Here is a 17,853-nt window from a genome sequence, read left to right on the forward strand (position 1 = left end):
GAGGCCTTCTGGTTAGTCTTGAAGACCAACCAGAGCCCATCTGGTTTCTCATCAAAACTTATATTATTTAAATAATTCGAAGTATAACACCCGAATTAACCCAAAAATACTATTAACTCAAAACACAGACAATCAAACCCTTTTTGGTTATAAACCATTTTCCTCCTCTGCATAACAACATTGTTATCATATCAATAAAAGCAATAATTCCAAGTCCTCACATCACACAGAAGTGATAACTCAATATCCTTACATCTTATAGATGCAATAACAAGATGTATGATCAAAACTCAAATTTTATAATTTTCACCTTTATCCAAAGGTAGACCTCTTTTTGATATGACACTCTTATCCGATGGTACACCTCTCATTGATATGCCACATTTATTCCTTCAAAAAAATTTAATCAAAACTGTCATTTTTGCCAAAAATGACACCAAAACAATTTCATCACTGAAACTTCATATTAAGAACCTTTACGGTTCCAATCCCAACATCTTTATCAACCCAAAATAATTTCAAGAACATTTTGCCTTTTTCCACATAAAACTAAACAGTTTGATATCTCAAATACCATATATAGAAAGTTGATAATATAGACTCACCTGATGAATCTCATAGCAATGATTTTCAAATAAAATCACAAAATCAACTTCTAACAGCTTCACGTAGTAATTCACACAAGAATACACACAGTAAGATTTCTCTCTTTTCCTTTCTTTTCAAGATAGAGTAGATACGATAAATCTTATCTTATTACTTTTATATGCCATCAAAATCACAGGCGGTGGATATTTAACATTTTTAAAAATTCTTTCACATTCTCCCATGATATATAACAAATATCTCATGCATAAAACTTTTAAGGCGGTGGAAATAAAATAAGCAATAATCACATAAATATATAAACAATTAAACATGTAATCCCACATAATCAATTACAATTCTTCACTTACCAAACTTTCAAAACACAACCTCAAAATTATATAACCGGAGCCCGATTATCACTGAAACAAATGTATGTTCACCAATAATTAAATACTAGCCTTGGATGAAAAAAATCATCTGAAACAAATACTTTTAAGATAAAAGGTTTCACGTTATCACAATATATGGAATTTTCAGGTGATGAAGCCCCTATATATACATATATTATACTTGAGTATGTTCATACAACAATCTTACTATATTATACTACATTTATAACTTATTATTTCATATGTACAATTTATTTACATGTTTCATATAACACCACACTAAAGCGGAAGCTAATTTCACCAGGTAATATTAGGTTCAATATACAACTCTAAAACAAAACGGGATACAAAGTTATTCACCAAAAGAGATAAGTATCATTGATGAAGGGACATATAACTACCCTTACTCTCTATATATATATATATCTATATATATATCTATATATATATATCTATATATATATATATCTATATATATATATATCTATATATATAAAACATGTACATCAACAAAAAGAAAAAGTAACCAAAATAAGAGCTTTAAATATCAACCAACTTCTTTGAGCTCGACAATCCTACATCAGACCCTTACTTCTTTCTATCCTTCCTGTAAAAGAAATCAACATCTAAGAGGTTAAGCATAAAGATTAGTGAGTTCATAGGGAAACATTTGAATATTATGATGTATACATACACATACACAAAGGAATCACAGGAACGAACTCAAGTAACATATATGTGTATACAAAGGCTTTCTGAATCAATAAACTCATGAATCAATATTTTTCAAGACAACAAAAACTGATTATGGCAATTTCAACATTTCGTATGTCGAAGATATCATGATTTTGTGTTACATTAAGTAAATAAATAACCTAACATAACAGCCACTAAGGCATAATATCCAGCCACTAAGGCATATTATATATATATATATATATATATATATATATAATAGGGGTACAAGCATATAAGAAAAGTATATATACACATATGCACACATAGTATACAAAATGTTTTTGAACGAACTCACATTGCTACTCAATACTCCAAGCTATGAGCAATTCCTAAAATGGTAGAAATAAACCACCACAAGCTTTCAATACCTTCAATTATGACCCTGGAATATACATTTCAGATATCATAAGCAATTACTCAAGCAATCCCAAGATATACCCTTTTCAATTTAATAATTCTACTTTTAATTTCTTTGTACAACAACATGTTCATACCCATATTTTCCCATTTTAAACTCAGAATTATCCAATGACTTCTAAAGATGAAATAAAATAGATTCTTATATCTTTCTAATGCCACTGACCACACATTTTTTATGATTTTTGTGTGATTTATTACAGATTTTACAAGACAGCAGCAGCAAGCTGTCAAAACTCAGCTTTACAGCTGAGAACATATCGCACCTTTTACCCATCTTAAAGTTGAAATCAGCTTCCGATGTCTAAAATAAAAAAACAAACTAGACATTTCCACCTTTTCAACGAAATTGATATCATACTCATACGATTTTTCTACAATTTTATATGAATTTTATATATCAAAGCTGTCAATGAACCTTACTAACTCAATTCATCAATAATCTTGCAATACCATGATCAATTCCTTATAATTCAATTCCAAACTTCATAATAACATTAACTTGGTAAGACCTTCAGAAATTTTGTGATTAACAAACATCTTAACATAATTTTCCACCATTAACATGTCTAATACAAGCTCCTTCATGAATTCCATACTTAATACTTATAATTAATCCATGTTTTCTTCAAGATAACAAGATATTAACCAACATATAACWTTAATCTTACAAAATTAACCACTAATCACAAACATGCAAACCCTAATATCCTTAATTAACACTAATTACAAAGATTAAACTTAGTATTAGAAGCATACCTTCAATAATCTTCACATAAACATCAAGAATTCATCCATTTGARCTTTGATTCTTCAAGAATTGAATGTGTTTGGGCTTATGTGTGTGAAAATCGCACCTTGAGTGTGTGTGAGGGTTTTAGAAGTGATTTGGGGAAAATAAGATCAATTTTCATCCATTTTGTCACTTAAACCCGATTGGGCCGGATTTGGCCCGGTTGAGGCCCATTTGACTACCAAACACTAAAAAAATCATAACTTTTTCTCGGACCTTCATTTTCGATGAGGTTTTTGCCTATGCAATCGTAATAAGATAATCTATAATTTTCAATAAAAATATTTCAGAAAAGATCTTCCAATTAAAACAGTTTTACGTATGTTACATTTGAGTTTTATAAAACTAGCTCATAAGCAACTGATAAACATGTTCAAATACAAAATAAATTGAGTCCTGTTAATACGAGCCAAATACTTCATAAAATTTGATGATGATAAGAGACTACAACTTTCTCTCAAAACCATATTAATTCACAAAATAGAAATCTAAAAACACAAAATAAAAGTATATTACACTGTATTGTGCAAGTTCTAGAGGTGTCAAATTGATACCATGACAAACCAACCAATTTCATTATTGATAACTATGAATTGTAAGTGTTCACACAGTGCGCACAAAATTCCCGCAGTGGCGGTGCAAGTGCACTCCAACACTATGATCGCTACAAGTAATAAAATGGTATAGTAACAAGATCATTTCCACAGGGATTGGACTACTGAGAATCATAGAGTTCCAACTTCTTGAGCACGTTTCGGTTGTGAGTAAAAATCAAGTTTTTGTTGGTAAAAATACTTAAAAGACAAGAAAAACGTTTTAATTAAAAGATGGATATGTGTGTAAGGTTTTCTTAAGGCTATTGTAGGAACAAGATGGTTAAAAGCTCATGGGACTTCTATAAACACTCCAATATCTCGAAAGTAAGTTTTCATATACTGTGCCTATAAAGTTCCCATTATCATAAATTTTAAGCTTGCCAAATTAGCTAAGTGATAAAAAAGATATATGGTTCCACTGGTCTGAAGATTTATACTCAAATCTCTTTGTAGTGTAAATCTGAACTAATATTTGAACCTTAGCTAAAAACATGCAAAATCCGTATCTCTACATAATTATGAAAGATTTTCTCAAATCTTTGTGTAACACTTAAGGCATATTTCAAATCCGTCCGTTTCTGGATCAAGGATCTAATATCAAACTTTAAAGTGATTGGTTTATCCATATTGAGTTTAAGTCTAAACTTTAAGTGGCCAAAAGCTTAAGAATTAGTAACATTAGCAACACCCAAGTGTGCCTACTAGTCTTAAGTTTGACCCAAACCTACACCCAAAAGGGGTGATTAGATCATAATAAAACTAAAGAACATAGAAGAAGTAGAGAACTACATAGAAATACTTGTATTAAACTTTAACTAAAAGTGTAGCCACAGTGGACAAACGTTGGACAGAAACGTACTTGAAATTAAATACAAGACAAGAAGTTAATGCAAAAAATTGAATTCTAACTAGTGATCCAAATCTTCAAGTTGAGAGTAAATGCTTGAAGGAAGTGTGTCTTCAGTGCTTCCATGATGCTTTTATTTATAGGGGGAAATGGAAGAAATGGACATCTCTTTTACCCAAAGAAAATAAACAACCTTCATACTTTAGGACAAAAGGTTTCCTTCCTTTTTTTTCTTGTAAGGTCTTCTAAATTTGCTTGTCACTTTTGAAAGGATGCAAAAGGGAGAGATGTACATCCCCTTGACCCAAGGGAAAAAAGTACTTTAAGCCACTTTTTAGACAAAAAAGGTCTCTTTCTTTGGATCTTATGATATCTCCGTATTAGACTCCAGTTTTAAATTCTTTTAAGTATCCAGAAAATAGGGTGCTTAACCTTATCCAAATCTGCCTAAAAAATTATCACATTGGTCAGGAAGTGGGAAGGTAGTGGGCACTTCCAACAGTGATGATTTTTTGGAATAAAAATCAAACCCTTGACATTTCATCACCTCTTAAGAACATTTTACATAAAAAGTATCAGATATAGACAAAATGGGTACATAAAAGACATAAAAATAAGAGTATTGAACAATAAATAACTCTCAAAATTGAGAGTTGCCAATTTACCAACTATACAATTAATATGATACCAACTAAATTGGTTGATAGTACCGTACCAACTTCATAAACTTAGTTGATACGTGGTATTGAAAATCGTCTACCACGGTAATACCGTAGCGTACCAATTTATGTATATAACTATTTACTAAATAAAAAAATCAATTAAGTGAAATATATTTAATTATTAAGGCATCTATCTGGTTCTTTTTTATAGAGGAATTCATCAATTTAACATTTAATCATTTAGTGTTTAGTACATTACTTACTCCTCCATAGCTTCTCATAACAACCCAACTCATTGCTTAGTAACTCCTCGTCTCATCTCCTCAATGAATGCCTCCAGCCTCCATAACCACACTTCCATCATTCGACAACCAACGACTATACGATCTACACCTCTACACGTTGTTTGAATGCTTTTGTTGCATTACTTTATATTGGACAACATGTTATTTACATATTTGGACAATGACATGTTGTTATTTACTCATTTGGACATGTTTTTTTTTTCACTTTCGTGGACAACAAGTTTTTATTTAGTTATTTGGACGACATGTTATGTTAATAAGTTTGTAACTTCAACTTTTAAGATGTTTGTACAAAACCGTACCAATCGAAAAAAGTTGATACCAACTAAAGTTGATTGTTACATGATATAAATATTTATATATTAATTATAATTAGTTGGTACATAATATTAAAAAAAACCGTGATACCACATCATATTCATCCCTAACAACTTCGGTATGGTCTTAGGGGTTGTTTGTTTACGTCTTAATAGTTTCATTAAGAGACAACCTCTGTATCGTTAAGAGGTGAATCTTGTTCGGCAAAAAAAAGTCTGTCTTTTAATATTTCTAAAATTCTCTGAATGATTTTGTATCATGCATCCCCTTAACCATTAAGAGCCCTGATTTTATTATACAATTATCAAACAATTATATTTTATTTTACACTATATTATAAGAGTTTCTTAATCATTCTGATCATTTAATCATTTTACACCAAAATATTTAGTAATTGTCAAACAACCCCATAGAAAAAGAATGAAAAGTTAGTTAGCTTAATTTTAATGGTTTTATTGAAGCTAAGACCAAGTACAACGACCAAACATCCCATGGAACATGTCGCACGTGATAGGACACATGATCTATGGCTTTCACCGTATATCCTTGATCCGACGGCTCAAAATCGTTTAACATCAAATGCAATCGCCACATCATAAATTACCTCTTTCTCGGGCCATTGTAAAGCTATTACATCCCCTTTTCGATTTGTCCCTGAATCCACAGCTTGATTACTAGATTAGGGTTCTTGATCTTGATCCGTTAAACCCTAAATCCCCAACTTTTTTGCACTAATCTTCACTGCCTGGATCTCTGAAAATTGGGGTTATTGACATTTTTTTCTAACTCGTACTATCTCCCTGATTCCTACTTATTTTTTCGCTAGGGCATTCGTTTTTGATCTTGTTCCGTGGGATGATCACACGCATATATTGAATTAATCGGCTGTGTAGATGGATTTCGATGGAGGAAAGCGAGTTTTTAATAGATTAGGGCCACCTCAGCAGCAGAGCGATAATAGAAATCAGAAAGTATGTTACCACTGGAGAGCGGGGAACTGCAATCGGTTTCCTTGCCCTTTTTTACACAGGGAGTTGTCGGCGCCGGCTAATGGAACGGCGTCGTCCAAGAGGCCTTATGGTTTTGCGACGGATGATCAACGATCGACGACGGCACGGAGAGGTGGTGGTTCTAATTTTAACGGTCCATCATCATGGGGACGGGGCGGTGGACGAGGAGGGAACGCTATAAATAATAATAATAATAGTAATAGAGGAATCGTTGTCAAGAAGACAGAAAAGATATGCAACTTTTGGGTACAAGGCAATTGTAGTTACGGGGATAAGTGCAGGTATTTGCATTCATGGTGTACCGGCAGTTGTTTCGCCATGCTAACTCAGCTGGAAGGCCACCAGAAGGTATAGTTGGGGTCGAATTTGAAGCCCTTTTTGTAGCGATATGTCCGTGGTATTGGCTTCATTGCGTGCTTTACCTTTCGGTCTTTGCATTACATTACAATATTGTATTATTGTTTAATTTTACAGGTTGTTAGTGGCATTGCACTACCAGCTGGGTCTGATAAGCTGTACACGGGGAGTAAAGACGAAACCGTGAGGGTTTGGGATTGCCAATCTGGACAGGTTGCTATATGTTTACGACTGTTATATTATATGAGCGTGTAGTTTATGCTAATATATGACTTTGTCAGGAAACCTAGCCATCGATTTGTTTCAATTTTTGCTTTCTTTGTTTGATCAAATGGAGAATATTGGAATTCAATCACATAGTGTGCTCCTTTTGGTTTCGTTGTAGTGTGCAGGGGTTATTAATTTGGGCGGTGAAGTGGGCTGTATGCTCAGTGAAGGGCCATGGATGTTTGTGGGTCTACCAAATCTTGTCAAGGTAATTCTGGAAACTATTTCATTTCTTTGTTGTTTTTAAGCAACATTATGTTCTAATTACTTGAATCAGTTGGGTTTAACTGGATCTACCACTTCGTTATTGTTAAAACAACATAGGCATGGAATGTGCAAACATCTGCGGATCTTAGTCTTAATGGACCTGTTGGACAGGTGTATTCTCTGGTTGTAGGCAATGATTTACTCTTTGCGGGTACACAGGTAATTTCTTGGATAATGAGCTACTTGATTAATGATGATCTGTTTGCTAGTTTACAATTTGTGCGTTCCTTATTCCGTATTCTGTGAGAGCCACATCCTTGCACTATTATTGTATACATGGCCTTGTTGTGGAGTTGCTAATTGCAAATGTGGCCTCTCATAATTGGCTCATGTTTATTGCAGATTTTTACTCTTGGATCCTTTTACTCGTTGATGTTGGCATCAGTTACTAGTTGTTATCTCTTTTTGCTTTTAGTTAACTTTTTTGTTTATTAGAAAATGTAAGCCTTGCTGCAGGATGGCAATATATTGGCATGGAAGTTTAACGCTGTCACCAACTGCTTTGAACCAGCTGCATCACTTCAAGGGCATACTTCAGCTGTTGTGACACTAGTTGTTGGAGCTAATAGATTATACTCTGGTTCCATGGACAAATCTATACGGGTGAGTTTGCTTTGATACTAATCTACACTAGTTGTTGGAACTAATACCCAAGGTTCTCTTTTATCAGTTCTGACTCTTTCGTCTGCATGATTTTCTTTCAGGTTTGGAACCTTGAAAATTTGCAGTGTCTACAGACAATGACAGAACATACTTCTGTTGTGATGTCGGTTCTTTGCTGGGATCAGTTTCTTTTATCATGTTCACTGGACAAAACAATAAAGGTTTTGGCGCCCATATTTTATAATCAATGATGAAGGTTCATACTTTTTGTCTATCGCTATTTATTCTACTTATTCATGCAGGTGTGGGCTGCTACAGACAGTGGGAACTTGGAAGTAACTTACACACATAACGAAGAACATGTATGTTGTTCAAGCCTATTTTTCAGCTAGAGATGGGTTGCATATATAATATTCATTATTTTTTGTTAGACATATAGTTATCAAGTAATCTTATAGATACTTAGATTATGCGTATTGCATCTTGGAGCATTATTTGTCATTTAAAAATATTGTTTCGTAACAGTCCCATGTTTACAGATTGTGATAACTGAGGAAATTAAGGTGTTTTTTACTCAAATAAATGACAATGAGTTGATGACAGAGGAATTGGTACTTGGAGGTTCTTTTCACAATAACAACAGAGTAGGCATGGTAGATAATTAAGGATGATATTGAGCTCAGCTTGGTTATATGTTGGATTTAGGTGTTGTTTTCAGCATTGAGGTTTGCTTAGAACAATGATGTTTCTCTTTGTTACACGTTATTAGAGGGCCGTGGAGCAACGATGCTAATATTATTTCTTCAAGTATGTAAACAGTTTAATTATAAAGTTCAAGGGAAATGTTGTACACGAAGACCTCTCCTGCCGACTTTCACAAAGTAGAGGAACTATGGTGCACTTGTCACCTTTACCAATTGGGATTAAGCAAATTAGATTTGCATGAAAATGGTAGCAGAGGATTGTGAGGGGGATGGTTAGAAATTTACTTTTATCATTTTATATTAGCAGTCGAATTATCTTGTTTATACATAAGGTGCATTAATAGGGCTTTATTGTCATTACATGCTTCTAGGACGATTATCTTATTTGCCACATCATAAATCTGGAGAAGATCCTATAGATTTAACGAACCTTGGATCTTTGGTGAAGAACACTATGAAGTACCTTCAAATACCAAATCTTTTGGTAAAGTTACTTTTATAGTTTGGTATAAATTGCAAAACATAAAGAAGCTGTGAAGACTACCTAAGTGATGTAGATTTTTATGCGACAACAATTTATATGCGAATACAATTCTGTTATGTTTAATAACATATGTATGTTGTGAATAAATACATCATGCGTTGTTGATGGTTACCCATATCTTCATCATATATTTTGGAAGACATAACACACTTGAAGGGTGGAATTTTTGCTTTCTTACATTGTGCACCTCTAGTACTCACTAGGTACAAGTGTAGTATTTGAAGCTAGGATTTGAACTTATCCTAAGGAAGTCCTTTACTGCCCATGGAAGCCTAATGTTTATTATGATAATGGATCACCATCATTGTTCCTTTTTTAATTGTAGAACATATTTCTTAATTGGTAGCAATATGTTTTTAGGTGTAAATTCCATGATTGATAGACATTGATAAGTATAGAGTTCTGTTAGCTTTTGCTTTTTTCCCTCTTGCTTTCTTGTGCTTTTTCAAAGCATGTTTTTGTAACTTAGGGGATGTCCGATTCGTTTTTTAATCAAGACCTGTATGGATAAAGCTGTCTGTATTGATAAAGTTGTTTGTATGATAACAAATAAGTTGTTGTTCGGCTGTTGTGCTGAATAAATAGTCTGAATGTAAAAAATGACCGTTTTACCCCCAATATATATATATATATTGTTGAATAAAACAACTGTTTAATAAAAATGTTGAATAAATGGCTTTTAATTATTAAAAAAATATCAATTTAATTTTTTTTAAATAAAAACCAGTGTCAATATGTGTTTTTATGGAAACCCTTCAAATTTTACATTAACAACACCAACATTATGAGATCGAGGAGAAAACCCTCCTGCTTAACCAAATCGAGAACTTTATGAAATTGAGGAGAAAACCCTCCTGCTTAACGAGATCAAGGAGAGAACATGTAACCAGTAGTGTCAAACCCATATCGAGGAATGGAGAACGAGAGATGGAAAGAATGGAGATGGAAGGAGTGCATATCAAGAGATGGAAAATTTAATGGTTGAAGATGAGAAAATTAAATGGCTGGAGAACTAGAGATGGGAAGAATGGAGATGGAAAATTAAACGGAAAGAATAGAGATTGAAGGAGTATGCATATTGAGAGATGGAAAATTGAAGATGAGAAAATTAAATGGCTGGAGATCTAGAGATGGAAAGAATAGGGATGGAAAATTAAACAGAAAGAAGGGAGATGAAAGGATTGTAGATCGAGAGATGGAAAGAATGTAGATGGAAGGAGTGTAGATCGAGAGATGGAAAGAATGGAGATGGAAGGAGTGTAGAGGTTGAAGATGAGAGGTTGAAGGGTAGTTAGGGAATTAATGGAAAATTAAATGGCCAACTCTAAGGGAGTATGGGTTATCAATTGGGCGGTTAAGTCATGGGTTGACCGAATAAGCCACAACCGAACGACAATTTATGGCTGAGCGAATAAGCCATATAGGCTATACAACCCATTAATGGCCGAGTCTAAAGGAGTATGGGTTAATTTGTTCAATTACGTAGGGTTATTGTGGGTTCATAACTTTAGCTCTGCGATAATATCATTATTTGGGAAAAAAAAAGTCTCGGTGATGGAGTGGTGGTTGTTTATTTAAGAGGTGATGGGTGTACTAGCTACCTCAATCTTTAAGTCATGATAGATATTCGGGGCAATGAGTTGGGTGAGACCTTATTATTCCAAGTGGATGCTACTATAACTATGCTTATTACATAACATTTGATATCTCTCATCTAATTTGTTTACGTTCAAAATTGTTAATACTTGTTTCGTTGGAAGCAAAAGAATTGATATTTGTAGAAATCCCTGAATATTCGCCATGTCTGTAAAAAGTTTAATTTAGGAGCTTGTAAATCCTTTCTTTAATTTTAGGATTTTGATTCTCTAGAATCTTTTTTGATAGAGTTTTCTAGTTTTAGTTTTCCTCCTCTCCACTAAGTAAGGAGAAGATGTTTCCTTCTTGTATAAATACCTTGGTTGTGATCTCTTTCAATCTACAAGAGAATTCAACAACTCAATTTCTACATGGCATCATATCATACCTCTGGAACCTAGTTTTTTCTTTTAGCTGCAATCTATTTTTCTAGGTATCATCTAACCACCAACGGGGACTTCTGCCGACACCTCTACTTTAGGTTCGATTCTTCCTCATGTCACAAATCTTTCCCAAGTTCTTGATAGTTCTTCTCTTTCAGTCACTTGTCACAAACTCAACAGGCATACCTTCAATGGTTATTTTTGTTCTCATGCATGTTTCAAGGGGAGTACCACCCAAAGAATCAGATTCTTTTTATAGCCAATGGGAAGTCTGAAAACCATATGGAAATGCCTTGTCTAATGAATTCCATGCTATCCAAAAAAGGAGCGAGCTTTCATCTCTATCGAACGGTCCAAGAAATCTGGAAAGCAACCCTTAGGCAAACTTTTTGAACTCAAGCAAGGACATTCCAATGTTACACAATACTAGAACCAATCACAAGGTATTGGTATCATCTTGATATGTTTGAGGTATATTATTGGAAGTGTCCAAGTGATGCAACTCTCAACAAAGAAACTATTGAAAAAAAGAAAGAACATTCAGATTTTTAGTGGGTTTGAACAAAGAGCTCGATTAAGTTAAAAGCAAAATCACGAGCATCCAATCCATGAGGTTTTTTCTGCAATGTGAAGGGAGGAAAGCCGAAGAAGACTGATGATATTGGACTTTTCACTGCACTTAGATGGATTTGCCATGCTCGCTCATTCGACCTCTTCAAACAACAAAACTTGGAAGGGTATACCATGGTGTGATCACTGCCAACGACCAAGTTATCTTCGCGAAACTTGCTGGAAAATTCATGGAGGACATGCAAATTGGAAACTAGAAGTCGGGTTGATTAATGACGTGACCACGTGGCTGCAGACAATGAAGAAACGTCAAAGAATGTCGACACTAGAAAATGGCATTACTAGAGGAAATTAACGCTCATGAAGAAAAATGGACATGGACTCTTATATATTATCACATGAAGAAAGTTGTTGGATGCAAGTGGATTTTCACCATTATGTATAAGTGTGTAACTGAAATGAGAGTACTAACATATACAAGGATCGGTTGGTAGCCAAGGGGTTTACTCAGGCATAGGACATTAACTACTAGGAAACATTTGCTTCTGTTGCCAAAAGTAACACTGTAGGAGTCCTAATATCACTTCTTGTCAATTGTGATTGGCTTTTATACCACTTGGATGTAAAAAATGCAATTTTAAATGGGGAACTCAAAGAATTATATATGGAAATTCCATCATGAACAGATAAATCTTTTAAGTAGCCGAATGGTGTGCAAACTAATCAAATCCCTATATGACCTGAAGCAGTCACCTCGAGCATGGTCCCGTAAGTTTGCAAAGTCAAATGTCAAACGTACATATACTCAATGCCATGCCGTACCTTGTTTGTAAAGTTTTCTTGAAGAGGGAAGTCTACAATTCTCATCATCTATGTGGATGACCTAATCCTAACTGAAGACGATTAAGATGAAATCTCATTCCTAAAGAAACATCCGGCATCAGAGTCTGAGATCAAAGATGTAGGACCTCTCAAATATTTTTTGGGAATGGAGGTAGCTCGATCTAAAGGTGGAATTGTCATATCCCAACAATATTCTAGATATTCTAAAAGAAACCGGAATGCTTGGAAGCAAGCCTTTGGATACTCCAATGGATCCAAACTTGAAAGCTAATCCAGGTGGAGAATCAATTCCACTAGATAGGGGGAATTATCAAAGATTAGTAGGAAAACTGATATCTCTCTCCCATACTAGACATCTTTTTGAAAGAAAAAGAAGTCTAGTATGGGGGAGAGAAATCAGTTTTCCTACTACTCTTTGATATAGCCTTCTGTGTCAACATTGTAAGGCAACATGTGCATAATCCTTGTGAGGAATTTTCGATGTCAGTATTTTGCTTTCTACGCTACTTAAAAATGACACCAAGTCTCTATTTGCACTTCAGAAAGCATAATAACCGAGATTTAGAGTTCTGCACAGATGCTAATTGGCACAGCGAGTTAACGGAAAGACAATCGACCAACAACTACTATACCTACATGTGGGGTAGTTTGGTAGCATGGCATAGCAAAAAGCAATCCATGGTGTCAATGAGCAAGGCAAAATCATAATTATCGCATATTAGCTATAGGCATATGTGAATGGACGTTGATTAAAAAGGCTAGTGGATGAGTTAAAGGAAGAATTTTTTGAGTCTATAACAATGGACATTGTCAGTGAAGCTGTCATAAAAATCTCCAAGACAAATATTTCATATCCGAAAGGTGAACTTGAAAGTCATTCAACTCAACTTCATTCTTACAAAGAAGCAAATTGCAGACATCCTAACAAAGGCTCTACCAAGAACAAGTTTTGAAGAGTTTAATTCTAAGCTCGATTTGTCCAACATATACTTTTCAGCTTAAGGGAGTATAGAAATCCCTAAATAATTGCCTTGGCCCGTAAATGCTTATATTTTAGAGATCAGTATATCCTTTCTTTGATTTTTAGGATTTTGATTCTCTAGGATCTTCTTTGATAAGAGTTTCTTAGTTTTAGTTTTCCTCCACTAAACAAGGAGAAGATATGTACCCTGTCTTGTATAAATACCTTGGCTATGATCTCATGGAATATACAAGAAAAAACATCTCAATTTCTATGATAACTATATTGAAATATAAAGAATTCTTGAAATAAGGACATTTTGAACTGAAAAACTTGCATTTGTACAAGCTAATAAATGAGAGAAAAAGTCTTCTTCCCGAAAGCAAGTTAAGGAAAAAAATCAAATATGGTAGCTGCAATGCACAAAATCCAATTATGCAAGACGAAGGTAAGACAGAGTAGTCACGTGCCACTATTCTGGTGCTTTCGCGGTTTGTGATTGTTGACCGCCATAATATTGCAAAATCAGAGAGCCGCTATTTGCAGTATGAGTTGCTGCTATTGATTGTGATTTCGATTTCAAAATGTGGTGATAAAACACTATTTTAGTTTTGAGATTTTTAGTTATATTAGGTTTAGGCCGTTAGGGGATCGAAGTCCATTAAACCGAGTAGTAGAATTTACCAATAGCTAAGCATCGATTCATCAACTCGTTAGGCCATCATCGTTGTTGGGTCATTTCGATGTTCGGGATAGTCTACTTGTCATACTTGCTTCTTCTCTCTTGAAAGAGCAGATGGGTTGATTCTTCTTTTCTACTTCTCTTCTCTTCGTGACTTTTCATCCTCTTTCTTGATTGATGTGTGTGTGTGTGTGTGTGACTATACTACCTATTCTTTGTGGATTTTCACAAGTAATATCTGGGAATTACAATGCCATAAATAAAAAAATGGAAGTAAAATTGTCAAATATTAAGTACATATATTAAGATATTTGAGATTTTATTAATAACATTGTGATTTTAGATATCACTATCAGATATGTATTACATATATTAAGTACTTTATACATATAAATACTTGTTTATTACAAGAACCTGCTAATTTTTTTCAGTCATACCATCACACTGACTGCTATAGCATATAACTGAACTGATCATGATTCCTGTTTAGAATCCGATAACTTCTGAGATCACATGATTATAAAGACAATCTTGCTATTAGTTTCTCAATCTGTGCAAGAAAGCTAGTCTATCAAGCAACACACTTACACTTTTCTATTCTATTGTTTATCGAGAGTTAATTTGGTTGTATCATAAAGGATGGACACAAAATTTTTGAAGGACTTGTGTCTAATAAGTGGATCCAGATGTTTTTTGCTGATAATTGACATTAGTAGCTGAAAAACGCCATCTATGAGCAGGCTGTGGAACTCTAACATAGAGCGCCATATCTAATGGCATACGAGACATTGTCCAGATTACTAACGAGAACTTGTAGATCTGACAAGTGGTGCTTAGTGTGCTTCTTTGAAGAACATGAAAGAAGATGGCCACTGTGATTTGTTGTTCTTAAACCAAATCAAACCAACTGTACCCAGAATATCCCACTGGTGTGATTTGTTGTTCTTGAAACCTTGAATATGCTTCTAGGACATACGTGATACTTGGATATGGATCTAGACTTGCAGAAAGGCAGACTTCCCAATAATTTTTTTTCTGGGAACATGGTCAACCAGAAATTCTTTTTAATTTTTTTTTACCGCCAAAATGCGTGCTCAAAAATAAAATATTTGTGAAGGGTAGAGCCAAATACACTCACAGGCAAAAGATTGTGTGAGAAAAAAGAGTTAAGGTGAGAAGTGTAAAAAGAGATTTGAACCCTTGATCACTTTCACCCATGAATTGCGCTTCTTACGAGAATTGATCCGGTGCATCTCATTAGTGTCGATCTTCAATTAAGATTGATCAAGGGTCCAAATATCTTTTTACGTTTCTCACTGTAACTTTTCTTCTCACCGGAACCCAACCCTACACTCAATACATATAAAATTATTTGGAAGGTAGAGAGAGAGAGAGAGTCCAACTACAAGAAAGGCAGAGTGTGAAGCTTGTGGTCCGTTTTTTAGTTCACATGTTACAAAATATTGGAGGCTCTGGTCATCGTGTAGACCCCTTTTGCCAAGAGCCTACCAGACGACATAGGGTCTCAATGTTTATTAATTATAGGAGCCTCAACTGCCAATTATAGGACTACTATCCAGACTATGTCTTTGCATGCCCAACTAGTATGTCTTATGATGCCCTAATTTTGTTAGAAGATGCTTCATTTTCTTCAACTAGTATTGTTTTTGTTGTTAGTTTCTTCTATTTGTATGGAGGTATCTACTTATATGCATATAATCCATGTAGTTTAATGTCGTTTTTTACTCTATATAGGGCCTGCTCACTTTATGTGGGATGCATGATCTAGAATCGAAGCCAGTCTTGCTGTGCTCTTGCAATGACAACTCCGTTCGTGCATATGACCTGCCATCGTAAGTTTTTCAACATTGTTTCTTTTCGAAACCATTATTTTCATCTTTTCAGTCGGCCTAAATAAACTACCGTCTTTGGTTTTATGTTAGATTTGCGGAAAGGGGAAAGATATTTGCAAAACAAGAGATACGGTCCATCCATGGTGGTCCAAATATTTTCTTTACAGGCGATGGAACCGGAGAAGTGAAGGTTTGGCAATGGTTGGCTGATCAAACAGCTACGCCCGCTTGATGTTCGCTCAATCATTTGAGCGTTTTCCGTGTAATATTTAACTTTAAACACTGGGTGGCATATCGAGTTCTTTTTTCCATGTGGGTGTATCGTAATTATGGAGCCATGGTCGTAATTCACCACCTTGTAGTTGGTGGAATTAGTAGATTTTGTTGCTGCATATTGTAACATTTTGGACAATTCTTGTACTAGTAGAGGTGGTTGCATAATGGAAGTTTTCCAACTTAATTTTCATGAAATCACTTGTTCTCTATGGTAGCTTTTTTACACAGACATGATTGGACAAGACTGAACAAAACAAAAAGGCAGGACTGGACGGGACATAACAAATGTATGTCTGGTGTTTGATACGACTAGGACTGGACGAGACAGAACTAGACAAATTACCTTTAAAAGTTATTTGTTGAACGTCTTTATCAGAATATTTTTGCTTCTCACTTCGGGCAATTAGCAATAATTTGATTTTAAATTTTAAATAATAGTTATAATTAACACAAATAAAGTAAATAATTGAAGAATTTAATTTATAAATATTTTTACACAATTTTAATATATATATATATATATATATATATATATATATATATATATAGTTGGGTTCACATGAGACCAAAGCTTTTTAAGATCAATTTATGTTCATTAATCAACTTTATAAGCTAATGATCTAATGATCTAAAGTTGTACGGTGGCAATTTTGTGATTATTGAGAAGTCTCATGACAATTTTGTGATTATGAATTTTCAGATTGTAAATCTAATTCAAAGGTTGAGAATTAGTCTTACGGGTCTCACGAAAAACCCTTGGTCTTATATGATTCTAAGTATATATATATATATATATATATATATATATATATATATATAGGGCTGGGTTCACGTGAGACCAAGATATATATATATATATATATAGAGAGAGAGAGAGAGAGAGAGAGAGAGAGAGACTTGGGATCATGTGAGACCAATGGTTTTTCGTGAGACCCGTAAGACCAATTTATGTTCATTGATCAACTTTATAATCTAATAATCTAATGGTCTAAAGTTGCAAGGTTACAATTTTGTAATTATTGATAAGTATTGTGGCGTTTATGAATGTTTAGATCTGTCGATTGTAAATCTAATCCAATGGTTGAGAATTGGTCTTACGGGTCTTACGAAAAACCATTGGTCTCACATGATCCCAAGTCTCTCTCTCTCTCTCTCTCTCTCTCTCTATATATATATATATATATATATAAACATCTTATTTTAAATATAAAAAATCTAAAATGTAATTATAATTATCATTGAGTT

The 17,853-nt window shown here is 34.1% G+C and overlaps 1 protein-coding gene across 2 annotated transcripts; it reads left to right on the top strand.

Moving 5' to 3' along the window:
• The first annotated feature begins 6,300 nt into the window (after positions 1 to 6,300).
• Positions 6,301 to 16,795, top strand: LOC112525321 (zinc finger CCCH domain-containing protein 48). 2 transcript variants are annotated; one of them, XM_025135407.1, is made up of 9 exons: positions 6,301 to 7,011; positions 7,138 to 7,233; positions 7,406 to 7,495; positions 7,612 to 7,713; positions 8,011 to 8,157; positions 8,259 to 8,378; positions 8,460 to 8,519; positions 16,235 to 16,332; positions 16,423 to 16,795. In XM_025135407.1, exons 1-9 carry the CDS (start codon positions 6,547 to 6,549, stop codon positions 16,562 to 16,564), a joined length of 1,320 nt encoding a protein of 439 aa, XP_024991175.1. In that variant the 5' UTR covers positions 6,301 to 6,546; the 3' UTR covers positions 16,565 to 16,795. The 2 variants fall into 2 exon arrangements, with proteins under 2 accessions (XP_024991175.1, XP_024991176.1); XM_025135408.1 differs by having other exon boundaries at positions 7,666 to 7,713.
• Positions 16,796 to 17,853: the final 1,058 nt, after the last annotated feature.

This window comes from Cynara cardunculus (genome assembly GCF_001531365.2).
Source record: "Cynara cardunculus var. scolymus isolate 2C chromosome LG 13, CcrdV1, whole genome shotgun sequence".
Classification (NCBI taxonomy): Eukaryota; Viridiplantae; Streptophyta; class Magnoliopsida; order Asterales; family Asteraceae; genus Cynara; species Cynara cardunculus.